The sequence below is a fragment of the Grammomys surdaster genome, unplaced genomic scaffold, assembly GCF_004785775.1.
Source record: "Grammomys surdaster isolate TR1022 unplaced genomic scaffold, NIH_TR_1.0 239, whole genome shotgun sequence".
NCBI classification, from domain to species: Eukaryota; Metazoa; Chordata; class Mammalia; order Rodentia; family Muridae; genus Grammomys; species Grammomys surdaster.
Genome location: NW_021604684.1, coordinates 10015088 through 10041840, shown reverse-complemented (window position 1 = coordinate 10041840; position 26753 = coordinate 10015088). Strand labels below are relative to the sequence as shown.

Genomic DNA, 26753 nt, shown 5'->3' with positions numbered 1-26753 from the left:
ACACACACACACACACACACACACACACACACACACACACACACACACACACTCTCGAGCAGATTCCCCCAGCAACTATCATTGCATTACTGATGGGGTGCATAGCATCCTCACTCATAGCTGACCCTGACGCACCCACTCTCTGCTGCTGCTCCTGGCTCCTCAGATTCCAACAAACCTTCAACCACAAAAATCAAAACAACTTCCCAGCAGCAGGATACACACTTACCAATGTGACAGTGCAGCTGTATTTATACGGAGGGAACATGTCAGGCTTGACCTCTACGATTTTCAACTGGGGAGTCCTGCTGCTTGTGCAACTAGATAGCTGTGGATCAGAACAAGTCAGTCAGTGTTGGTTCTACACCTTACCCAAAATCCTCAGGTCCTGGGTCCTGAAACAACTTGAAATAAGTTCTGAAGAAAACTACAGTAGACCTATGTTCCAATAAACCCGTAATGTTTATTGGCAGTCACCAATATGCCAAAGACTGAATGTCAGATCTATGGGTTGCCACACTTCTCCGATTCATAGCTGCTTTGGGATAATAAGATTTATAATAGCTACTCATATAAATACATAATTGAATACTGTTAGCACAGAAGGAAGTCTGAGGTCTAGCTGGTAAACTGTCATGAAACGAATGGAAGATTATTGTTGTTTTCTCCCTTTCTCAAGATCTACAAACAGTCTATAAGGAATGCACATATAATCCTTATAATGAAAAGATACGCACTGTAAATCAAAACGACTCTCTAACAGTGGACTCAAGTTGTTAACTGGCTTATGAGAAACAAAGAGATGTGACCTTTCTAACTGAACAGTGCTGCTGAGCAAAAGGAACTCTTCACAGGACGGGAGACCTGTCCAGTGACAGGGGAAGGCACAGGAAGGGACAGCAGGAGCAGGAATCTCACTGGACTTCTTTCTATCCAAGACCACATATACAACAGCAGCTGTCACTACATTTGGGCAACGGACAGAACACTGTCCAGTTGAACTTGTCAAGACCAATTCACAGCAGTGAAAGTTCTCCAACAAAAGAATGGCAAGGAGGATAGCGGGTGGGTTTTTCTATTGCAGTCTCGACTGTGACAGTTTTCCAGCTATGGGCCACAAGGCTGAAGACAACACTGTGAGGAGGAAAGGGAACTACCAAAGTGAGTGCACAGGAATGCACACCTCCATTGACCACTTCATGTGTGTATTGACTGGGCTGGAATACAAAGACAGACTTTAACAGAGGACCACAAAAATGTCTGGAAAATTCTAGCTTAGGGGATTTAAAAAATTACTCTAGTCACATACTGCAGTGAAAGCTCAGTACAGGGCACATGCCTATAATTCCAATACCTGGGATGCTGAGACAGGAGACTAGCCTGGATTATATAGCAAAATCCTATCTTAAAATTAAAAACCAAAAATGTTCTTAAGTACATGGAATTATAAAATAGGGGAAATCACTAAACTGAATAAAAGTCACAAGCCACAAACTAATAAACAGTTAAAAACCATACTTGTGGTTTATAGAAACTATCTTAGGAACACACTTTACTGGAGAGAGAGCTCAGTGGTTAAATAAAGGTCACTGACTGCTATTGCAGAGGACCCAGGTTCAATTCCCAACACCCACGTGGGGGCTCACAACCATTTTAACACCAAAACACTCATACACATAAACTTTTCTTTTCTTTTCTTTTTTTAAGAACACACATTAAAACAAGACTTGGAACACTGAAATTCAGCCTACCAGAGTTTCAAGATGGTTAGTTCTAAGGGGTCATGACAAAATTCATTTCCCTCTTTTACATAAACATTTCTATACTTTTCTCCCCTATTTTGAATGTTTTTTTTTTTTTTTTTGGACAATTTCATGATAAACATATGTCTCCTTCATTCCCCACTACCACTCCTTTTGTATCTTGCTAAGTGGCCCCCTGGCTCTAACTCACTGTGCAGTGTGGATGGCCCTGGCTCTAACTCACTGTGCAGTGTGGAGGCCCTGACTCTAACTCACTGTGCAGTGTGGAGGCCCTGACTCTAACTCACTGTGCAGTGTGGAGGCCCTGGCTCTAACTCACTGTGCAGTGTGGATGGCCCTGGTTCTAACTCACTGTGCAGTGTGGAGGCCCTGGCTCTAACTCACTGTGCAGTGTGGATGGCCCTGGCTCTAACTCACTGTGCAGTGTGGAGGCCCTGGCTCTAACTCACTGTGCAGTGTGGATGGCCCTGGCTCTAACTCACTGTGCAGTGTGGAGGCCCTGAGCGTTCAATACTCTAGCTCAGGCTGCCAAGTACTGGGATTACTGTGTGCCACATGTGCACCTGGATTCTAGGTAACAACCAGACATCATTTTAAAAGGAAACTAAACAGCCATAAAAATCAAAGCAACATCCCGATCCTAGATCCTATACGGAAGGGGAAACAAGCCCGGGTAAAAGACCAAATTGGAGTACAAAGCTAAAAACAGAACACTAACGTTTAGCGAAAGAATATCCCTATGCTAAGAAACACACAGAGAATCATTACAGAATGAAGTATCCGCACAAAGAGAGCAAATGGGACTCACAGAATTACAATTTGGAATTAATTACATTTGGGGACAGGGGTGAGATACATGGCTCAGTAGTTAAGAGCATGTGCTGCTCTTAATCCAAGCTGGGTTCCTAACATTCACATCAGCCTTTAAGTCTCTGACTTCCAAGAACACCTGCAGTCATGTGTACAGACCTACAGTCACAGACATATACATAAATAAAAATACAGTAAGTCTTTGAAGAATTGCACTTATTTGTTTTATGTGCACATGGGAGATGCATGCATGGAAAGGCTGGAGAAGAACACTTAGTTGGTGGCCTCCTTCTATCATGTGGCTCCTGGAGATTGAACTTAATCAAGTCTTCAGGTTTAACAGCAAGTGCCTTTCCCTGCTGAGTCAGCGTCCTGGCACGAGATCACATGTTCATAGGTGATTATGGGTAAAGATTTTATGGGTGCTCATTAAATGCTTTTGGTTTTGTCTATTTTAAAGCTTACACATTATCTAAATAAAAGGCTTAAAAGTATGTGTGTACCTTAGAAGTGAAGTTTCAGTTTTTATTGCTAGAGGCCTATTACTGAAGAGACTGGTGTCTGCATTTGTCTGTGCGCTGTGATTCAAACATTAAACACACTGAGTACATTTCCAACACCATGCTCCTCTTGGGACTGGGTCTTACCTTTACTTCATTAGTGCTAGGTGGCTGTTGGATGGGTTGGCCCAGCTGTTTCAGCGTGCTTGGCTTCAGGCCACAAGTCCTCACAGAGGGAGTCTTATCTGAGAGAACCAGAAACCAACCTGGTGACTTAAAGCCATTACACTTCCCCAGCTCTCCCCTTCCTGTTCTCCATCACCACTCCTGGCTCCTTACCATCAGACAAGCCCCCCTCCCGGGTCTGAACTAGCTCTTACCCAGGGGAAAAGCCTGCCTGGCCCTGGGTAGTCCCACGCTGCTGCCCCGTCCAACACTTGTTGGGGCTGGCAGTATTGCTCTCATAGGTCTCGCTGCAGCCAGTAAGGAGGGTTTGCCTCGTGCTCTGCCTTTGAGCTCTGGGGCTTTGGGTCCAGTGGTGAACAGGTCAACTCTGGAGGGAGGAAAAAAAAAAACAACTATGAAGGAAATCTGGAGAATTTGCACAAAGGAAGGAAACCAAAGTATAACATCCAAATAATACTTTTTAGATAAACTGAATTAAATTGCAGACTTTATAAATCTACAGGGCTCTAGACAAGTACTTTTACTCCTGTTGACCTGAAGTTTTTAAGCATAGATTTGGTGAAGTAAGTATCTGTGAGTCATCACAAAGACACGTGAGTGCCATGATGTACCTCTGTAATCCTAGAAGGAAGATCAGGGATACATGCCATCCTTGGCTACAGGGCGAGGACAAGAGAAGGCTACGCTCCATGAAAAGGTCTCAAAAGCCCAGATAAGTAAGTAATATACAAGAATAAAGCACTGTCTACAGTATGCAATAACAACAGCCATTGCAGTTGTACTCTCAAATTTGCCTCTAAGGAGAACAAGTACTACTTGAGGCCTATCAAGCTCCCACATGAAGACAGCACAGACATCATGGCCAAGGAACCTCGCCTGGCCTTAATCTTTCTGGTGCTGATGGTAGTACAAACAGCCCCTAAAGTAATTTATGTCCCAAATACCAGTCAGAGCCCACAGCTTTACACTTTCACATATTAAACTAACTCCAGAGTATACACACTGTTTTAAGGAGAAGAGAGGGAGCGGGTTTAGCAGTACACCCACTCTGCTAGCATTTGTGTAGAAAGTAGAAAATGGGCTCAAGAGATTTAGTGGTTAAGAGAGTTTGCTGCTCTGGAAGAGGACCCAGGTTCTATTCTCAGCACCCACAAGGTGGCTTACAACTCCAGTTCCAAGGATCTGATGCTCTCCTCTGGTATCCTTGGATATCAGGCACACAGGTTTCACAGACAGATATCCAGGCAAAACACTCGTACACATAAAATAAAAATAAACCCAAAAAAGTAGGAAATACATGCACATGTATACATGTTTGTGTTTAAAATTCCTGACACAGTAGAGAATTGGAAATATTGACTAACCCTCGGAAATAATGACTACATAATGGGACAGAAAGGAGATTTTTAACAAATGTGTTTTCTTATACTTCTAAAATCTGAACTATCTGAACATATTTCCTAGTCATTCAATCAAAAAAATCTTACAAATCACACTAGAAACCAAATGTGAACTAGTGACATTTTAGAGGCCAGTTCCCCAGGGGAGGAGGCTATCCTGTGTACTACGGGATGTTTAGCAGTCCTTTCCCCACTTAGATGTTAGCAGCAAATCTCTCCCCAGCTGTGACAACCAAATACCTCCCAGCCCTATCAAAACATCCACTGTGGGCAAAGCTTCTTCCAGCTGAGAACTCCTGAGATTAGCAATGAGTCTTCAGTTATGAGAACGACAGATCCTGTGACAGTACATGCAGTAGCCAATTAAGCCTCTAATAAGGAAAGGGGGAGAAAAGTCCACACTTGCTGCCTTCCTCTTTGTAAGGTGCCAGCCTGAATGCTTTATAAGCAATCGTTCCTAGTCTTTATAATCAGTCACATATAACCTGTGAGATATATTCTTTCCAACTCAAGGTCTTTGAAAACTAGTCACAAGACATCAAGAGACTATACCAAAGGTCAAACAGAAGCCAGAGATGGCCAGGACTCAAGCTGAGTCTCTGACTACCAGCCCAAGAATCTTTGCACAGGATGCCAAAATAAGTCCTCCCTTTCTAATCCCATATTCAGGATTGGTAACACATGTAGGGTTTTTGTTTGTTTGTTTTGTTTGTTTGTTTTTTACACTCTGCCTACCTGTCCCAAGAGATCCTAGCACTATCTAGGATCTTCTTTAGGAAGACAAGAAAAGATGTACAAGGAATGTAACAGCAATGTACGGTTGGCAGAGCATACAGGAGATCACAATGTGTCTCTAGGCAGTGGTATTAGAGCCTCTCTGGGCTCTGCTGCCTCTCTCAGGACTGCTGTAAGGATACTTGACAAAGCAAACATGGGACTCTTGCTTAGCTGCTGTTCTAAACATAGTCCCAGTAATACACAATTACACTGGCATACCCTGGAGACTTTTTGTGAGCTTGGAGTAAACTGGCGGTGCTGGTCCCCTCGGCCAATGGTGGTCTGTCTGGTCCAGCACTGTCATTCTCGGGTGTCCCCAGGGAGACCTCAGCCTGTACACCACTCTTGACAACCGGCATCTTAGTTACTGCTGAGCCACGATTCCCAGGAACTTCCTTGACCAAAACATGAGCATCGGAGACAATCACTTCCTCCCACTCACTGTCCTCACCCCCTTCTCTCGGAGGAGGAGCTACGGTTAAGAGCTGGCTTACAGCTTCTGAGTTCTCCAGAGTCAATTTAGAAGCATTTTCCTTAGAGGGGTTTTGCTCAGTGGTGACAGACTGCTGATTTCTTTTAGTCACAGAACCTTTGGAGGAGACACCCGAAGCCACTTCCACTTTGACTTTGGCTGGCTTTTCCTAGAAAAAATAAAAAAAGCTTGTATGCATAAAGGCATTTTACAGTTGACAATGACATTCACAAATATTCTCTCTTTTGATCCTCTTTTTAAAACTACATGGGTAATAAATAAGGAAATGAGTTCAGAGAGAAGAGTTAAGATCAGAGTATAAAAGGGACTTTATCTAAAGCTTCTGCTCTAGGGTCTTCTCACTCGAGCACTGGATGCCCCAGGAGTTGATAGAAAAGTTCCTTTCCAACATGCCTCTTTTCCATCATCAGGCCCTCCCCATAAAGAAAGAGGCTCACATCTTGTAGCACCATGTGTTTTACCATGGGAGCTTTCCTATGAGATTCAGTTCATCCCAGTGTGCTCAGGTTCACTGTTTTCATTCCCTTAGAGAAAACCTTAGTCCTACATTCTTTTGGGTGAGTCAATAGGAATGACTTATAAATAAGTCACACATTTCAAAAAGTCAAACTATACACGTTCATTATGTTAGAAGTTAGACAGGACCTCACTATGGAGCCCTAGCCATCCTAAAACTTGCTATACAGACCCATACACCAGACTGGCCTCAAACTCTTAGACAGCGTCTATTTCTGCCTCCAGAATGATGAGATTATAGGCATGTGATGCCACTCCTGCCTGCCAGATCTACTTCTAAAGTCCCTGCTGCCCCTGCTTTGTTCAGTAAGCACAGCTGTGGAAATAACAGCAGTTATACACAAATACACATGTATACAAATATATATTTAAACACTGGTTGTCTCTGGGTTAGGTTTTATGAAAGGTACTATATATTAACTAAGAGAAAAATCTAAAGATGGGTTGGTTCCACTCTTAATTATGTGTGTGATCTAGGGCAAATTTTAACTGAATTATTTCTTCACATAAATGGCAGGACTGGGTTCTCCTGAAGTGGTACTGGACTCTTGCTTGTAGGATTTATGAGCATGAGTTACCAACCCCGTACGAGATTAGAAGAGAAACTGTGGCCCCTACCAACATCTTGGCTGGTGGCCAGAGACTCAGCTCCAACCCTGACTATCTCTGGCTTCTATTGGACTTTGGACATTAGTCACTTCAGGTCTCTTGACTTTAGTTTAAATGTTAGTTTGAGTGGAAAACACTGAGTTGGACATTTAAAAAACCTGACAGAAGCAAGACAGCATTCTGGGCAGCCCAATTCTTCACTTTGTAGGGCCTGTCTCGATGCTGTATGAAATAAATATAGTATCTGTGGCTAATGTCATTAAAGTTTCAACCACAATCCCTTCAGACTTCTGCAGCCATATGGACAGTGTCCTTTTCCTGGCTAGCAACCTTACAGCGACTTTTAGAGGAGCTCTGCCACACAGTGCTCTCAGACTAACAGACTAGCTCTGGAGGAACAGCATGACAATAAAGGACCAAGTAAACTGCCAGGCTTATTCAGTACAACACAGGGAAAAGTCAACCCAAAACCAACAGCCTAAACTCACCTCTTAAGATGCAATCTTTGAGCAGTACACTGCCTACCAAGTAGGCTATTTAAAACTGTTTGTGGAGAAAGATAATGAAAAAAATTGAACAAACACTATCCAGGCAATTTCACATTTGTCATTGAGTCAACCTGAGTTGTTCAGATGTTGCTTTAAGATGGAACTGAACACACACAGCTAGTCACCGTCACAGCACATAAACATGAAGCCCTGACTCACACAGCCTTACTCACTGGCTTTTACTCCAACTAACTCATGGGGAACTGTGGCACGTATTTCTCAGGCTAACTTTAGCCAGTCTGATTCCAGGAACAACGTAAGAAAAGGCCAATCATTTCCCAACTGTCATGCATGCACATGTAACTTCAAAGAACAGTTTATGCCTGACTCAAAAATTACAACCCGAATCTTAGATTCTGCAGCTAAATAAGATCATAATACCTGGGAAATATGGTTTAGTGGGAAAGGTGCTGCATTTAGCAAGTTACTTCTCTTTAAATTTCCTCAGAAAAATGTAATCAATTGAAGTAGCTGATAACCAAAACCACCTTTACATCTAAAATGATGTTACATGGATGTCACATTTTCTCCTTATACTCATTCTGTTGGTTGGGGAAACAAATCTGACTCAGTAAGTCAAGAGAAAGGTTAAGAAGCTAAAAAGAATGTTCTTATGTGATAAGTAAACCAAGACCATGTTATGTCAAAGGGCATACATGACTTCACAAGTGCATACATATTTAATGAAGAAAAGGCAGTTAAACCAGAATCTGGGGGGCAGTGATATGACTCGGTGGGCAAAGGCACTCACCACCAAGCCTGAGAACCTGAGTTTAGTCCTTGAAGGAGAGAACCTGCTCCTCCAAGCTGTTCTATGATCTCCACATGCATGTTGAGGTGAGGTGAGCACTAGTGAATGTGGCGCATACCCAGCACACATGCACTCACACATACAGATACACAGGCACACAGACAGACACACAGACAAAGCAAATAAAAAGTTAGACATGGGAGAGCATGTCTTTAATCCCAGCACTCGGGAGGTTGTACAAGAGGATTTCTGTGAGTTTGAGACCAGCCTGTTCTACATATCAACTTCCTAGCCACATAATGAGAATGTATTTCAAAAACAAAGTAAAAAACAAACAAAACGAAGTGGAAATTTCTGTTTCTTTGGAGACTCGGTTGTGTCATGTGATATTTTTCTGGAAACTGTCTTATGAGAGGATGTTTTGCTGAGAACGTTGTGATGGTTTTTTGGTAGCTGCCTAGAAAAGGGGTGTGTGATGTTTTGCTCAAGTGGATCCTTGAGAGAACACATGATGTTTAGAAAAGGTGTGAGCATAGCCCAACAGACAGTGGACGACACTGTGGCACTGGTTCACCTTGCCACTCTTTGCTGGTCTTTGTTGGGCTTTGCTGACTCTGGTCTTCACTGACTGATACTATGGCATTGGTTTGCCTTGCCTTCTTCACTATCATCATTAGTTGTGACTTTGTAGAGAAAAACCTGTAAGATATTCCAGCAGCTGCCTCTTCCATGTAGCCTTGTGGTTTCTTCTGAATTGAACTGCCATTGCTGATTCATGAATGGTGTCTGCGAGTGGATCTAGCTACCACTGCTGATTCATGTGACCTGAATTGCTGATACTCTGATAACAAAGATTGGAATCGCTCCAAAGAACTATTTCTTAACAGGTCCACATCCCTCTTTGCTTTATTAACCTTTCCTTTCTACTACCTCTGGTGGGTGGTGGGCTAGAAGGGAGGTTAAAACATTTAAAATCCCTTATTAAAGTAGGTTTTTAAAAAATCCAAGTATACAACAAAAACTCCAAACTTAAAAACACAAAATAACCCAGAACCTAAGGAAAGAAAAGCCTACCACACTTGCTTATACTCTCCCCTGAACAAGCATAGAACCAAGGACATTTCAGAGAACTGTATTAACTGGTGAAGGGAGACCAAGACTGCAAGTCAATATCCATGGTATAGCTGGCAAAATACATCTGGGCGAATAGAGTGAGAATAAGTTAACAGTGTTTCAGAGGAAACTAGAAAAAACAGGCACAAGAAACTTGGCCCGGCTCCTGGGTCTCTAGCTTTTATGTCCTTCCAGATCCTAGTAGTGATACACTAATAGAAATAATTCTATTAACCTCAATCATGAAGATGGCACTGACCTCTGAGGCTCCATATCCCCACACAAACACACACATATAATCAGAAAATAATAAAAGTGGGCTAGAAAGATAAGGCTCAGCAGTTAAAAACACTGGCTGTTCTTCTAAAGAACCAGCATTTGATTCCTAGCACTCACATGATGGTTCACAACTGTCTGCAACTCTAGTTCCCTCTTCTGACACTGCATGCATTTATAAACATGCAGGAAAACACTTAAAACCAATTTAAAAAAATATGTATACACACACACACACACACACACAGAGACATATATATATTTTTTAAACAGTGCTGACTGTTGAATAAATGTGTTAAGAGTCTACAGAGATGGGCGTTGGTTCTTCCCTAGGGAAACCTAAGGGAGCTTCATGAGAGACTAATACTTACAATGAATAATAGCTCATCATTATGCATTCATTTAAAGCATAGAAAACCCATCTACATTTGACTATATTATCAGATAGACACGGGAAGAGAAGACGATGGGAAGGGTGGACCTGGTAAAGTCAGGATTTGACTACAGAAGACACGGAATACTAGGAGCTGAAGATGTAACTGAGCTGGTTGCCTGGCACCTGGGTCTGATGCCCAGCACATGAGCTGGGCATGACTGTGAACTCTTGTAATCCCAGCACTCTACAGGTAGGTAGTTTACAAGTTCACCAGTTTGAGGTCAACATTAGATACATGATACTCTCTCAAAAAAATGAAAAAGAAAAGGAAGAGGGGGGTTGGTGCAGGGAGGGAGGGAGTGTGAACCCAGGATCGACTCTGAATATCAGATTAAGGACTTTCATTTTTAATAGGAGCTATTAAAAAAGGATCTTGAGCTAAGGAGTGGGACAGTCAAGCTACACTTCAGAACAGTAACTATGCAGCTAGTACAGAGGGTATACAGCTGTAACAGTAACTGCAAATTAACAGTAGTCATTTATGAAAAGGTTTTGCAGCAATTATCTAGTTCCGGTAGCCTTGAACTCACTATGTAGCCCAAGGTGGTTCTGAACTTCCAATCCTGCCTGCCTCCCTAGTGTTGGGGCTACACATGTGCACCACTACAGCTGGTTAATGGTAATATTTTTAAGAATACGTAATGGTGAGCCAAGAAGACTGCTTAGAGGATTAAGGTACTTGTCACCAAGCTTGATGAATGTGATTCACTGGACACATGTGGTAGAAGGAGAGAACCAACTTTCCAAAGTTGTCCTCTTACCTCCAGGTGTATACAGTGGCACAAAGGTCCCTCACCCCCCCCCCCCCGACACTCATAGGATAAAAACCAGTGGCATAAAGTGGGGAAAAAGCCACATAAAGTAAATAAAAGAAAATGACTTTTAAAAGTGGCTTTTCTTTTGATGATATAAGGTTGTGGCTTCTTAATTTTGTTTCTTTTCATCAAAGAAACTATTGATAAGAAAACTGATCTATCTGTAATGAAAATGAAACTAACTAAACTAAAAATGAAAAAAGGTGATGCTTCAGATCTCTTTGGCCTTAGCAGAAGAAGCAAAATGACGAAAGGATCATCATCCTTTGGAAAGTGTCGCTCGCATTAAGACATACATGTTGTGCTGCCACTGTGGCTCTAAGGCCTGGAACCTTCAGAAGTTGACCTGTGGAATGTGACTACCCTGTCAAGCACAAGAGAAAGATAACTGGAGTGCCGAGGCTAGAAGATGAAACATTACAGGGGCTGGGCAGAGGAGGCTCCTGTAAACTGTCCATGTCAGTTTCAGATTCCATATGGATTCCATAAAGGAAGAACACCTAAACCCAAGAAGGCAGCTATTGCAGCATCCAGTTTATCTTGAGGATTTCAATTAGTCATAAATGAAAAAGGTGGCCCCAGTGAGTGGCCAAGGAGCCCGAGTGTGAGTGTGAGGACCTGAGTTCAAAGCCCAGCACCCACACAAAGCAGGTGCAGTGACTTGCATCTACAATCCTAGTGCTCCTGGACAGACCAGGGCATGAGGAACAACTTACCAGAAATGTGCAGCAGTGAACAAAAGAGATCCTGTCTCAACAGTGAAAAGTACCCAGGGTGTCTTCTGACCTCTATACGTGTGACACCGCACACATGCACTTGCACTCACTCAAACAAACGAGCACACACATACACCCATGCACATCACAGACATGTTAAAGGCCAGTATTAACTTAAAGACAAAACATCTGTTCTTGGAGTAATGGAATAGACCTTACCTTTGGGATCCACTTCCCTCCTAGGAAGTTACCACAAGTAGGGCACTTAGGTGGTTTGTGCCTGGTGACATAGGTAAAAGAACAACCTGGGCTCGTGCATGTCCCATGGCCCCGGCGGGTGTATGTTGTAGTCTGAAAAACACAAACAAATGAGAGTTAAAACCAAGGATCCAGCCGAAGACACTGCTGACTATATTAGAATACCAAGCAGACGCCAGCTCAAACACTGATGACATCACAAGAGATCCGTTACAAAGGTCCTTTGGAACAAACTCCCCACAGCTACATAGGTGCCAGCAGTGATGGGTGCAGCTGATATGGTAGCACACAGTGCTCAACGCTGTATCAGAATCTCATTTAATCCTCAGCCATTCTAGTAGATATTACTCTTCTGGACTCCTTGGGCATCAGGCACAGACATACATACAGGTAAAACACACATACACACACACACACACACACACACACACAAGAGACGAGAGAGAGAGAGAGAGAGAGAGAGAGAGAGAGAGAGAGAGAGAGAGAGAGAGAGAGAGAGAGACAGAGAGACATCACCCCCAACCTCTCCTCCACCCCGCCCCCCAGCACTTGGGAAGTAGAGGTAGTCAGATCCCTGAGTCCAAGGCCAGCCTGGTCTACATAGTGAGTTCTAGGACAATCAGGAATACATAGACCGTCTCAAAACAAAAACAAAACAAAAATCTTGCAGAGACTCAAGAGCAGAGCTAGACTTAGAACTCAGGACCCCTTCCTTTTCGGCCAGTGCTGCTTCTGTGAATCAGCTGCGACTTTTGGCTCTTCACACTTCACAACTATGCTCTGTCTTCATTCTTGTTAACTACAACTTAGAGATCCTACCATCTATAATTCAGATATACAAAATGAGAACTGTGGACTCTGAAAACTAATGAAGATCTGAGAATAGGAACCAGGTCATCTGCTCTTCCACAGGTCCCCCATCCTTTGGAAAAAACTCAACACTGCTTCACTACATGTCAGCTGGAAACAAAAACTACTTATTTATCAGTCATGCTCTAGTTCTAAATAAATGCTTCAAATAAAATGTTTATTACACTGTTACTTCCTAACTGTTCTAGCCTGGCCAAAAGCAATAACTAGCCTTGAGCAAACACTAAACTGCCACTAGCTCCCTCTGCCAGCAGGCACAAGAAAAAGCTGCCTGTCACTGTGGCACCATGTTAAAAATGAATGCCAAGTGAAGTGACACCAAGCTGTAGATTCCAACTTTGTCACTGACACACTGAATGACCTAGGAGTCTGCGTTAGGTTTTTTCCTCTGGAAAATCCCATCTTCTTCCTGTGACAGAGGTATGCCAAGGAACAAATGTCAAGAATGAGGAAACATGCAAAGCTGTAAAGGATTTTTAGTTCTGAGACTGTAACAGTCAGACTATAATAATCAGGACAGAAAACCTCTTTCATCTTTTCCCAGACTATAACCCAAAACTAATATAGACTCTTTGTGCTCAATATCCCAGAAAGCAGAATACAAATAAGGAAGTCAGTCCTAGAAAGTTATTGTGCATTTGGAAACATTCCTCACTTAACAGCAGCCTGACGGAACTGTGATGCTTAAGGATGTTTCAGTCCTAAAAAACAAAAAAAATGTGTTATACAACACTTTTCTAGAAGAGCTTGATAAAACAGCCATGTCCAGGAAGATAAAGTTTCCAGAAAAATAACCAATTTTTCCATCAATCAAGCTGCAGTGGAAGGTTCTATTTCAAGATATTACAACTATCTGGGCTGAGGAGATGGCTTTTTGCTACATGAACTTGAGGACCTGGGTTCAGATCTCTAGCACCAGTGCAAAAAAGGAGTAATCCCAGTGCTTGAAGCAGACGCAGGCTAACCTGCCACTGAACCTAGCAAATCATCATGCTCTGGGTTCCATGAGATCAGTCTCTGCAAGGAGGGTGGACTGAGACAGGAAGACACATGACACTGACCTCTCACCTCCATGCACACGCCTGTGGATGTGTGGATATACACACAGACACACCCTGTAGTAACCCTCTCATCTAAGGACATGCTATTTAGCACAATGGACCATAGCTGCATTCCCTGCTACTTCTGAAGCTGGGGCAGGAGGATCATTTGAGTCCATGAGTTACAGACCAGTCTGGGCAATACAGTTAAGACCTCCTTTCAAAACAGCAAATATCAAATATATAGTTTATTTATAGCAAAGGCTGTTGAAAGTCTGACTAGGGCTAAGTTGAAGAATGTATACCATTAACTTAAACAAACTACTAAAATAACCAAAACAAACTTAAAAACTGACAGATCATTAAATAGAGGAAAAAAATGAGCAAAAGGATTGTGAGTTCAAGGTTAGCCTAGGCTACAAAGTAAGTCAGAGATTCCAAAAAGAGAGAAAGGGGAGAGAGAGTAGGGGGGGAGAAGAGAGAGAAGAAAATAGAGTCATAAAATTTCAATTAAAATCAAAGAAAATAGAATAGAACCAATCAGACAAATATAACAATAGCAGCAGACTGTGACATAGGCTTTGACCATCAACTTTATAGAACAGAGAACGCCTAAACACACCTCTAGGTCTGTGAGGGAGGGAGGTTTCCAGAGAGGATTAACAGAGTGGGTAAGACCTTTCAAACAGCGGCTCAGACATGAAAGGTCTAGGAAGCATCCTGTCTTCTTGCTTTTGACTGAGTGTGCCTATTGAGGTCTTTAGCCTGTTAAGGTGGGCCTAACAGCTAGACTCAGTGGCTCCAGTGTCCTGAAGTCATTATGGTTCTGAGAATTTGCTACAGCCACAAAACTGACCCTTAGGGCATTCCAGTCTATACACTTAGGGGAGTTCACAGTACCTTGAAGCTGTCCTGACCATTGATGTGTGGTCCAGGGGAGCCCCAAAGACCACTGCTGGCTCCCATGTCCTAAGGCTGTAAGACTTCAGAAAAGAGCTTTAAAAGAAAAGAATGCCAGGGAGCCCTAATCCCCACTACTGACCAGTTTGATGGAGGAAGTGTTCTCCACAACCGAGTAAGCAGGCAGAGGCAGCATGATGAACTGAGTGGTTGGAGCAGAGGGGCTATTCTCACTGGAGTCCTGTGGGCAGTGAGAGGACAGCTGCTTACACAGTATGCAGACCACCCAAGGTCACCCGCATTAAGCACAAAACTCTAACAATGTGCTCATTCAATATGCTTAGCAAAATAAACAAAGTTATTTCAAACCAAGAAGAGAACTTAGAAACAAGAGAAAACTACTACAGAAGATGTGCTACAGTCATTTTACAGGGGGGAAAAGTAAAGCTGTAATGGGCAGGGACTCCCAAGATCACATAAACACTTGTAGGAAAACTCCTTTCTTCTGACCATATAAATGTTATTAGTGCATCCTATCAAGTGGTCCTGGAGAGGGCTCGGTGGTAAGGAGAACTGACTGCTCTTCTAGAGCCTGGATTTGTTCCCTAAACCCACATAACAGCTCAAAATCATTAACTCTAATGCCAGAGGATCCAACTTCTTTTCTGGCTCTCTGGGTCCCAGGCACAGAGGTGGTTGCACAGGCATACATGCGTGTAACTCTCATATGACACATAAAATGAATCTTTTAAAAAGCACCTTAAGCTGCCTCTACCACACCAGTGGCAATACTTCATGATCATAAGACAGCACGGAGCCAACAGATAATGAACCAGACAATGGACATATATACAGGGGCTGGCCAGAGTTCTCTGGGCACACTAAAGCACACTGGTCCTCTTATCCTGAAGAGGACTCCCATTTCTCTAGGATGCTAGCCTACCTAGGGAAACACTATAGTTATAGTACCAGCGGCAGTTCCCCTAGAACCAGTGAGTTTTTGCTTCCACCTTAACCAAGAATCCCATGGTACAGTGGAGAAGGGCTTGCTTTTTTTTTTTTTTAATTAAAAATGTTATTGCATTTAATTGACATACCATGTGAGTATTCATGTGACAGCCTGGGGAGGTAGGAGGGAAGCTTGTGGAATTTTTGGTTTTCCACATTTGACAGCAAGTACCTTTACTCACTGAACCATCTCAACGGCCTCAGATTTTTCTTTCTTTCTCAGGTCCTAGTCCCATAACCCTGTCCTTGAAGACTGCTTTTTTTCCTATTCCCATCTATATATCCAAGAGTTCCCCTCAGTAATTCTCACATACAGTTCAAGGTGTCACTGTGGTTTTCTGAAAGAGATTTCAGGACATGAAATCCTGGCTTGTACTAGTAGCATGAAGGTCTTGGCATTGACTCACAGATAGCGTAAGTATCCTTTCCAGCTATCCTAACGTACCTCACCTATTATCTTAGTAAGCTAGGCTGAGAGGTGGTAAGATGGATGCCCAAGAAACTGAGAACTCTGGAGCAAGTCTATGGCCCAGAAACATTAAAATACATACCTATACCATTCACTACCCTGTTCAAAACCACAATGTGACTTTTAAAGAATACCAGACAAAGCAGAAGACATTAGTTAACGCCACTTACCCTCATAACGGTTACCACTGACAAGCTTTCCCCAACTTGGGAATGTGGCACGGCCAGGTTTCCAGTGGGAAGGTCTGATGAGCCATTTACTAAAGTCTCCTCAATTACCAGGCTTGTCTGGTAAGGTTGGTGGCTCTCTCCTACCTCCAAGGACGCCTCCTCCAAGAGCACATCATGGCTGAGGATCTCTGAGGTGGCAATCTCCTGCATAGCACCTGGCTGGGAAAGGGTTCCCACCTCCTCAGCCAGGGCCTCCACAGCCAAGCACTGCTCCGCCATGCCTGCATGGCTGGCTACTACATCTGGGGAAGCATTAGACACGAGAGTAGATCCTTTAGAGGACATCTGGTTCTGAGCCACACAGAGCTCTAGCTGAGGGCAGCTCCTGTCTTCCTGCAGGGTGCTCTTGGGAATGATGATGTATTCCGATCGGGGAAGGATCTTTCGGAAACCTGGGATGTCCGGAACCACAGCAGTCAGTGCAGAGAGCTTAGAGTTCTGAGAATGAGAGAGCCAAGAGGGAGATAAACAGAGATAAATGGCTAAACAGCTCATCATGTCATTTTTATGAGCTCTTTCCCTTTCTTTTTTGTCTGCAAAAGGAACCAGACTCTACTGCCTGACTAATTCATAAAGATCAACAGCAATGCCATCTTTATTTGAATTAACAGACCTTACTTGCTTAAGAAACTGTATCTGTTGCTAGGTCTTTCTGCAGTGCTAGGCATTGAACTGGGGGCCTTGTGCATTCAGGACAAATGCTTTTACATCTGTGGCACCAGACTCTGGGGGAGGGGGGCACAGATCCTGGCACCTAAAACTGTGAGCTAGAACATCATGTCTGCATAGTCTTGAACACATTCTATTCCCTCTTGGAGACTTAGCAACCACCTATAGGTTTTTGCTGGCAATCTGTGAGTTCCTTTTAAGCTTTGATACTTCTGAGTTGTAAAGTAACAGTTTAAATACCAAACTGAGTCCTACTAGATTATCAGACTGTTTAAATGCAAACTCAAAAAAGCATGAAACACAACTATACAGACTGAGATGGAACACAAGCTGGCACTCAGGATTTGGACCTCAGTAATTCAGACTTTCAGGGACAAACAGCTTACCGAGCCAAGAAAGCTTTGTGAGAGAAATGATATATGGCAAGGAACTATCTGGTAAGGTGCTGAATGTGTTAAGGGAGTACAGGGGAAGAGACCTAGCATCTTAAAACTTGAAATACATTGAAATTTGTAACTTAATTTCAACTTTAAAACAACACTATTAATATTACCAATTACTACATGAGGAAATCAAGGCCAAACTTCATGAGGCTAAAAGTCCAAGACACAAAATTTTTAAGAAATAAAAACCTGAACTCCAGATCATTTTTTTTTTTTTAAAGATTAAGATCAGGTACTAGAAACAGCCCTGCATAGCAATTAGTGTCCAAAAGGGGAATTGTGTTTGTTTATTCTACTTAAAACTAAGTCATCCAGTAAGAGAAACAGAACAAAGTGAATGGCTAAATAAAAACCCAAATTTAATGGAACAAAAAGCTTTCAAAGCACCCTTTAAAGGCACATGGAAATCAATTACAAGAACATCTTAGAGAAATCAAAGGGAGAGTGGCTGGGAGTACCCAAGGCAGCACCCAGAGTGGAGAGGGAAAGAAGCCCTCAGACCAAGTGTGAAGGAAGGTGGGCTGGAACTGAGTCCTGTATAGAATTTTCACTGCAGAGGTAAAGGGAAATGGAGGTTTCAAAACCTCCCTCAGAAGAAGACACATCAGGGCAGTGCAGTTACATGGTGGCAAACGAATAGAGTGGTCCCACCTGAATCAAACCAGCACCAGGCAAAGCCTATACAGACGTGAAGGATATCACAGGAGTTACAGGTCCTGCAGGAGTGCTGAAGGGCCACTAAGACAGACAGACAGTTGCCAAAGGCCTCCTGACAGTCTCTGAAGGTGCACACTCATCTGTACACCAGACAATCAGACAATCTACAAGACAAACTCAGCACAGAAAGCTTAGCAAGTCTCAGCATATACCAGGTACTCATTAACTGTTACTCTTTCTTCTTATATGGTACTGGATTTAAAAAAAAAAAAAGCTTTTTAGATTTAATTATATTATGTATATGTTCTGCAGGTATGTATGCATGTACACTGCACGTATGCCTGGTGTCTAAGGAGGTCAGAAAAGGGCATCAGATCCCTTGGAAATGGAGGTACAGATGGTTGTAAGTGGCCATGTGGGTGCTGGGAATCAAACCTGGATTCTCTGCAGGAACAACCAAGTGTTCTTAACCACTGAGCCATCTCTCGGCCCCAGGACTGAGTTTTTTATCTACTGAAGATAGAGAACACTTATGGACCAGATAACTGACTTACATTATTTATTTATTATTTTAATTTTATCTGTTTAGTTGTATGAGTGTTTTGCCTAGATATCTATGTATTACATGTATGCTCAGTGTCCTCAGAGATTAAAAGGTATGTGTGTGTAGGGGGCAGGGGGTAGTTCAACTGGACCTGATGTGACTCACAGATGTCACAGACATCACTAGTGCTGGGAACCTAGCCCAGCCCAGGTCATCTGTAAGAGCAACACGTGCCCTTCAATGCTAAGCCATCACTCCATCCCTACATTATATATTTTAAATGTATGAGTTCTACAAGTTCCATTTTGTACATGAGAAAACTTAAATGACTCTTCCAACGTCACTTATCTAATGCCCTGGGGGTAGTGGTGAAAAAGCATATACATAAACAAGCATGTGAGCACAGACAACAGCCACTGCACATGACTACAACACGTCATCTTGATAAAAACCACATCCTTAGTTGAGATTATCAAACACAAAGGCTGCTGCCTTTCTTTATTGTTTTAAACAGGTTGGCACTAAAGGTGGAACCCATGGCAGATATGCCAAACACATGCTCCGCCAGTGAATTAAATTCCCTAGTCCCGTGACTGCAGATTTCAGACTGAGGAAGCCATATGGAGTAGATATACTTTTCTTACATTTTCCCTCCTCAGCCCCGCCTTGGCTAAGGTTAACTCCCACACTTGCTATCAACAAATCAGCTAGTGAAAGAGATACACTAGCATCTTCCAGACTGTAGGTGACACAAAGGATGGCAATCACAAGAGAGTTTCCTATGGGAATGTCAGCGCTAAAAAGCCAAGGCAGGGGAGCATACAGCTCACTGGCACAGCACTTGCCTACTATAAATGAAACCTTAAGTTCTTTTACCAGTGCCAAAAACCCAAACAATGAGTTATCAGTTTAAACGTCACTGCCACTGTGAACTAAAGATAACAAATGGCAGACAGACATCAGTCTAAATGCACCCTTGCTAGTTCATTAGTTCATGCAGTCGGAGCCCCGGGCACCAGCGTCAGCCTTTAACCCTGCACTTCTCTTCAGTGCAGCTCATACCCAACAGCAGCAGAGGTACATGGTGTTGTACAGCAGCTTGGCTCTCCTGCTTTCCACACAAACCTAACTCCTAACTGTTAGGACACCAGTCACAACAACACATCAACTAGGTTGGCCACACTCAGTCAGTCACATGAAAAGATGGTGCAGAAGAAATGCCTGTGTGAGCCACTATGTTAAGGAAAACTGTTATTGTGAGGATTAGGAGCACCAAGTTACAGTACAATTCAGAAAAGGAACCAAAGGCTCACTGCAGAGAACGCAGACAACGTCAGCTCTCTATTCTGCTGCAATGAAAAAGAAGGCAGAGCATCATGGATACAAAGGCAGACACAATGCCAGGTTTAAGAAAGATAATGTAAAGCTTTTAGAACAGGGAACCTGGTCTCCCCAGCTCTCTACCCATTAAACCAATGAGGGGGCAGGGGGACTCAGGAAAAATACTTACAGGATCCAACCCTTCCTTCTCTAGTTTGGCTTTCTCCAAGTAGTAACTTCTCTCGGCCACGCTGAGGAGCCTCCAGCTCTCACTAATCTTCTTATTGATCTCGGACTGGGGGAGGTGGGGGAGCTCCTGCTGCACTTTCAAGTAGATGTCATAGTAGTACAGGAGGTAAGCAGACCTGCAGAACCAACAGCGGCCCTTACTTCAACAGCACACACTGCAACTAGGGCTGCTAGCCAAAGGCTGCTAAAGTGAAACAACGCCAAACTCTCAATTCAAAGCACTGTTTCTAATCAAGAAAGAAAAAGCAGGTGAAGATCTGTAACAACCCCCAGTTATATAATCAAATACAGCTAAATGTGCTGTCATTGTACTCCCAGGCAAAGGTGACAGTGGGGGCTGATTACTCAGGCTTATTACACATATACATTTCTACTCTGCCCTTGGTCTCCTAACTGGCCAAATGTTAACTCATCAAGGCTGAGAGAAGAAAGCAGGTAATTATCAAAGTGGTACAGTCCTAGTAAGCTCAGCCAGAAGGAAATTGAAGTATAGAACATCTGTAGAAATCATTGGCATCACTTATAACTGTAATATTTGTAATATCCTATTTAAAATATATAAATAATAACTGCATAATAAAAATAACACAAAAGAGTCCACAGAGTCTAGCGTTACTCAGCTCAAGTTCCTTTAACAGCCTGGGAACATAAACAAACTCTGTCCCTCTGCACCCCCAGTCCCTCCCTTGCATCAATGACCACTCAGACACGTACACACAGACACAGACACACACATACTCATTCTCCCCGCCCCCACTACATCAATGCCCTTTCTCCCACATCAATGCCCCCTCAGACTGTCTCTCTCCCCTACATCAATGCTGACTCTGACAAATGCATTCTAAATGAATCTTGTGTTTTCTTCGACACAGCTCCCCAAGCAAACTTGTTGATAATTACCACCAGCAACCAAAATATTAAGGCTAACCTGGGTTTCTTGGCCTTTTCTCCATGTATTTTATACTTTTTCTTCTTCTTAGGTGGCCCAGGGGAAGTGTAATAAGCTTCCTCGATTTCCTCCATCAGGACAGTTACCTCAGTACCATCATACGGTGCATCCATGGCTGGAGAAGACAGAAGTCAACACAAAAGTTTAAGTATCCAATGTAAAAGAGCAGCAGCCTCCAGGCAAATCAGCAACTGTCAGGTCTAAGGTTTAGATATTCCCCAAATTCAACAGACCCTAACAAGCACATGTGGTACTTGATGCTTCCAGTGTTCAGAGCTCCATTTCAGCCCTCCTGGATGAGACTCTCTAGAGGGTAAGAAAATCAATTGCCTCCACTGTGTCTTTTGTTTAGGCAAGTTTAGTACCACAGATGTTTGAGAACCTTCATTTACATTCCCTCATGAGATACAACTGTCGCATGTAATAAAAATTTCATAAAGATTCAGACTTTTTTTTTGACATTACTTGGCCAAGAATGAAAAGTTCTGTCCCTACCATTACAGTTTCATCACCTTAAATAAGTTTCAATGATTCAATAAAACATGTAATAATAAGGAATTTTATATGTAAGAGATTTGGGACAGGTCTTCTAACTACTTTAGATTCTGTTATCTCTTCCTTGTATGTTAACAAAAAAGGAGGTATGGAGCTGGCAAGACGGCTCAGCAGTTCCCAGCATCCATGTGGCAGCTCACAGCTGTCTATACCTTCACTTCCAGGAGATGGATGCTCTCGTCTGATGTCCACCACAGGCACTAGGCGCTTACAAGATACAGAAATACAAACAACCAAACACTTACAAAGAGTAAATAAAAATTATAAAAAAAATTTAAAGAGGCTCACCTTTCCCACAGATTTGTGTTTCTGTGTTAAGGGGCTGTTACTGTGGGTGCACATGTGTCTTAGGGTTTCTATTGCTGTAATAAAACACCAATACCAAAAGCAACTCATGGAGGAAAGGGTTTACTTTAGCTTAAGAGTTTGGTTCCACATAACAGTCCGTCATTGAGGTAAGTCAGAGCAAGAACTACAGGCCACGGATGAGTGCTACTTACTGGTTTGCTCCTCATAGTTTTCTGCATCTGCTTTCTTATACCACCCAGGACTACCACTGAACCCCCAACCCCCATATCAATCGTTAGTCAGGAAAATACAGCACAGGCTTTGCCCACAGGATGATCTGGTAGGTGGTATTTTCTCAATTGAGGCTCCCTCTTCTAAAATGACGATAGCTTTTGCTGAGCTGACATGATAACTAGCCAGCACGACATGCATGGGAGTGGGTCCAAGTGTGTGCATGTGGTGGCCAGAGGTCAATCCTGGTATTGTCTCTTAGATGCTGTCCATCTTGTTTTTTGAAACAGGTCTCTGCTTGGCCTGAAGCCCAACAAACTGTGTAGACTGGCTAGCTAATGAGCCAGGGACTGCCTAGCACTGAGTGAGCCACTGTTTAAAAACATCTGAAGCTTGAACTTGGATCCTTATGTTTACGCATGGTAACTGTCTCACCAGCGAGGCCCATTCCCACAGATTTACAAGAAGGACTCGAGGATTTAGATGACATAACTGATGGAGAACAGCCAAGCGCTGCAGTAATGAAAGAGTTCATTATTAAAGACTATCATCTGTAGTGAAGACATTAACAACCTGCCCACCCACGAGGCCCAAAGAGCGAAAATAGGTTTTTAATCCAAATATTGAGCCCCTGGTTCTTTTCTTCAGTATTACAGTGCCACTCACCTTGACTGGCAAACTTCTACACTAGAACTATTCAATAAACTCTGATGGAAATGTTCTCTAAATGTTGCCCAATATAGTAGCCACTAGTCACAGACGCTTACGGAACCTGAAATAGGGCTCACAGGCAAAAGGAACTGATTTTCAGTATACCGAACTGTAACTGTATGGCTAGTGGCTGTAGTATCAGACAGCACGGATCTAAACGGTACTCTTGCTGGTGTGCTAGGGGCATACTTGTAATCCCAGCACTTGGCAAACAGAGACAGGAGGATCAGGAGTTCAAGGCCAAACCACAGTATATACATCAGACCCTGACTTTAAAAAAAAAAAAAAGCCAAAAAATAGACAGTAACCTGACAAAGCAACACAGTCCTCTGGAGGTAGGCAGCTTTGTGTGTGTCTAGGAGAAGACAGGCGTAAATACTTGGATAGCTCAAGAAGAGCTAACTATGGCCGAGCACTAAAATGGAATCTCACCAACTCCCAGATTCTTAGAGGGAGAAAGTCCCCGAATCACCTAAATTTTATGAGAAGGAAACATGATTGCTCTTGTCAATCTATAGAACAAATCTTAGGAGGAGTTGTGATAGTGAACACGAACAGTAAACATACCGATAGGTATGGCAGAGCCCACATACAACTCACTTAGACCTCAGAGATAATAACTGACGAGAAAAAAGACAAAGGGGGAATCCAAGAGACTTGGATACAAGCCAAAATTCTTACCACCTGAACAGAGACAAGTGTATTTCGTACCTAAGTCTCAGCTCTTTCTCCTAGATGATGATAAATAAATTGAGCCTAAGCCTTGGGAGGTAAGAACCCTGCCCCGACTGTTATTCATAAGGGCTCTGGAAACCTTCCCTTCATGTACACTAAGGGCATTCCCTCCCCAGTCCCCCCAAATGTGTGCATGCATGTGCATCCATACATACACCTGTGTATGTTTCACAGAGGTATGGAAAGCCAGAGAGGCTTCCTGCTGCTCTTCCAGAGGACCCAGGTTCACTTCCCAACACCCACACGACAGCTCACAACTATGTGTAACTTCAGTTCTAGGGGCTCTGATGACATCTTCTGGCCTTTGTGGGCATCGGCACATATGTGGCACAAAGACATACATGCAGGCAAAACACTCATACATATAAAGTAAAATATTTTTTTTTAAGATGGGGGTGAAATATTGTGTTTGAGTGCTGTAGAGGAGGGGTTTTGACACCTGTCAAAGTATTTCTTTCAGTGCTAGCACCTGTGCAGTAGCTAACAAGGTGAGACTCAGGATCCCCAGAACCCACATGTATGTTGGGTGGACATGATGGTCTATGATAACAGTCTTGGAAAATGGAGACAGGATCCCAGGAGAGTAGTCATGTTGTCCATCTCTGGTTTTGGTTGAGGGACCTTGCTTCAAAGGAGAGAGTGATCAAATAAGATTCTGGACATTAACCTTGGGTCCCCACATGTTGTAAACTTCTACCCACAACAGATGAATATGCATGCAGGCAGGACCCCCTCGTACATATAAAAAGGAGGAAAACCCAAAAACAATCGAGCCATTTCTACAGTCCTAGCCTTTTTTTTTTTTTAACATTCTTTGGTGTTTTGCCTGTATATATGCCTGTGTAAGGGTGTCGGATGCTCTGGAAAAGGAGTCGCAGACAGGTGTGAACTGCCATGTGCATCCTGAGAACTGAATCGGGGACCTCTAAAGAAGCAGTCAATGCTTTTAATTGCTGTGCCATCTTTCCAGTCCCCATCTTAAAGATATGTCCCAGGTTAAGAACATATTCCTTAGTTATTTTATAGTTATATCAGCTTTAAGTGACTTCTCTTGTGTCGTTCTTCCTTAAAACCTTACAAAAATCAAAGAGGAAAAAAAAAAAAAAAACAACTTGCTACCCAACAGTCATAGTGAAATCCAAGGAGACAGTCCACAATGTGGCTCTGTAAGCAAAAGGCAAATTGGTAAGAGCAGCTGCACACCAAGAATATATGGGGGCCAGGCAGCGGTGGTGCACGCCTTTAATCCCAGCACTTGGGAGGCAGAGGCAGGTGGATTTCTGAGTTTGAGACCAGCCTGGTCTACAGAGTGAGTTCCAGGACAGCCAGAGCTACACAGAGAAACCCTGTCTTGAAAAACAAAAACAAACAAACAAAAAAAAAAATATGGGGATCGAACTTTTGGTCCTATATATAACTGATATTCTGGCCTTTAAAAGCCTCAGGAAAAAAGGAGTACTGCTCCAGAAGTATGTGTGTAAGAACAGAACATCATGTTTTAGCAGCTACAACTAACCAAGAGCCAGTACCTTAGCATCCAGAACTAACCAAGAGCCCATACCTTGGGGGCATGAAAGGACCATCTTGGGTTTTTGTTTGTTTGGCTACAGTGCCCTATATCTGGGTCCAAGTTTGTGTTCGGATCTCAGGCCTCGGTACAGCAAAGCAAAGAGATACAGAAAAATATGAAAGTTAAAAACAGCTCCGTGAGTTGGGTGTGGTGGGGAATGCCTACAGTTCTAGGACTTCAGAGACGGAAGCAGAAGGACAGGAAGTAGAAAGCTCACCTCACCTACATGAGTTAGAAGTCAGCCAAGGATGCATGAGACCCTGTCTCAAACACCAAAACAAGAAAATTACCACGGGGGCCCTTCTGAGGACATAAGGTCTGAGTCCTAATTTAGGTTCCACAGTTGAATAGCACTATTACAGAGCCCTATATGGCCTTAAACAGGCTACTTTCCCTCTTTAAATCTTTCTTTTCTCATCTGTAGAACAGAAGGGCCACACCTGAAATGAGACACTTTCACTACCCTATTCCACCTTCCGTGGAATCTCAGATGATGACTTCTAGCAGCTCAGCCACGGGCTACCTTCTTTCCCTCTCTGAGCTGTCCCTAAGACAGAGGGTTCTCCGCGTGGCACGGGGCAAACAGAAGCTGGACATTCAGCCACAGTACCCCACACTCAGGTGCCTGGGCACCTCGGCGGGGTGGGGCGAGCCTAGAGGGCGGAACTTACCCGGAGGAGCTTGCGAGCCTCGCGGCTCACATTCCCGGGGGTACCCGGCACCGGGGCTCGACAGGGGTGCTGATCGGTGCACTCGCGCTCCCCGCGGTAGGCGAGAGGCGGCTCCAAGCGTGACAGCGGTAAAGAGAAAGTGGAGGCGAGAGCTCGCGCACGCATCCCGGGGGCTGGAGGAGCCCCGGCCCCGCGGCCCCGCCCGGCGACACACGGCGCGGAGTCGCCACAGTCCCTCTCGCTCCCTGTCCGAGTCGCGCTGCGGGGTCGTGAAGGGCGAGTGGAGGGCCGTGGGTTCGCGCACAGGTTCGGCCGACGCCTGCCGAGGGCCCCGGGGATCAGGCCCCGGGAAGCCCGAGGAAGGTAGCAAGGACACGAATCTACGCGGCACCGGCGTGCTGGTGGCAGCGGCGACAGCACACCACTGATCGCCAGGGAGACCCGTCCCGGCGGCCCTCGCGGCGCACCGGAAGCGGCCGGCGCGCGTGATTGCGTGCGACCCTCGCGCAAGCGCAACCGACGGGTCCTCTGTTGGAACCGATTGGAAGGCTTGGGAGCTCCGGGGGTGGGGGTTGGGGGGGGGGGGAAATCGTTAAAGCGGACTGCTTCCGGCCAAACTTCCCAGAGCCGGAAGGTGGGACTGCAGTTGCGAAACTAGGAGGCCACTTGGGCCAGGG

The 26753-nt window shown here is 43.8% G+C and overlaps 1 protein-coding gene across 2 annotated transcripts in view; it reads right to left on the bottom strand.

Annotated features, from left to right (window-relative positions):
• Hmgxb3 (HMG-box containing 3) overlaps positions 1-26538 on the bottom strand; it is a 44028-nt gene extending 17490 nt beyond the window's left edge. The window contains exons 1-11 of one of the 2 annotated variants that reach the window (XM_028774336.1): positions 26077-26538; positions 21295-21430; positions 20308-20482; positions 16425-16922; positions 14920-15018; positions 11929-12060; positions 5931-6077; positions 5656-5831; positions 3454-3626; positions 3221-3318; positions 230-328 (exon numbers count right to left, since the gene is read on the bottom strand). In XM_028774336.1, the coding sequence (XP_028630169.1) occupies positions 230-328; positions 3221-3318; positions 3454-3626; positions 5656-5831; positions 5931-6077; positions 11929-12060; positions 14920-15018; positions 16425-16922; positions 20308-20482; positions 21295-21428 (1731 nt within the window). In that variant the 5' untranslated portion in view covers positions 21429-21430; positions 26077-26538. Of the gene's footprint in view, positions 1-229; positions 329-3220; positions 3319-3453; positions 3627-5655; positions 6078-11928; positions 12061-14919; positions 15019-16424; positions 16923-20307; positions 20483-21294; positions 21431-26076 lie in introns of both variants that reach the window. The other variant, XM_028774335.1, reaches the window with a different exon arrangement.
• Positions 26539-26753: the final 215 nt, after the last annotated feature.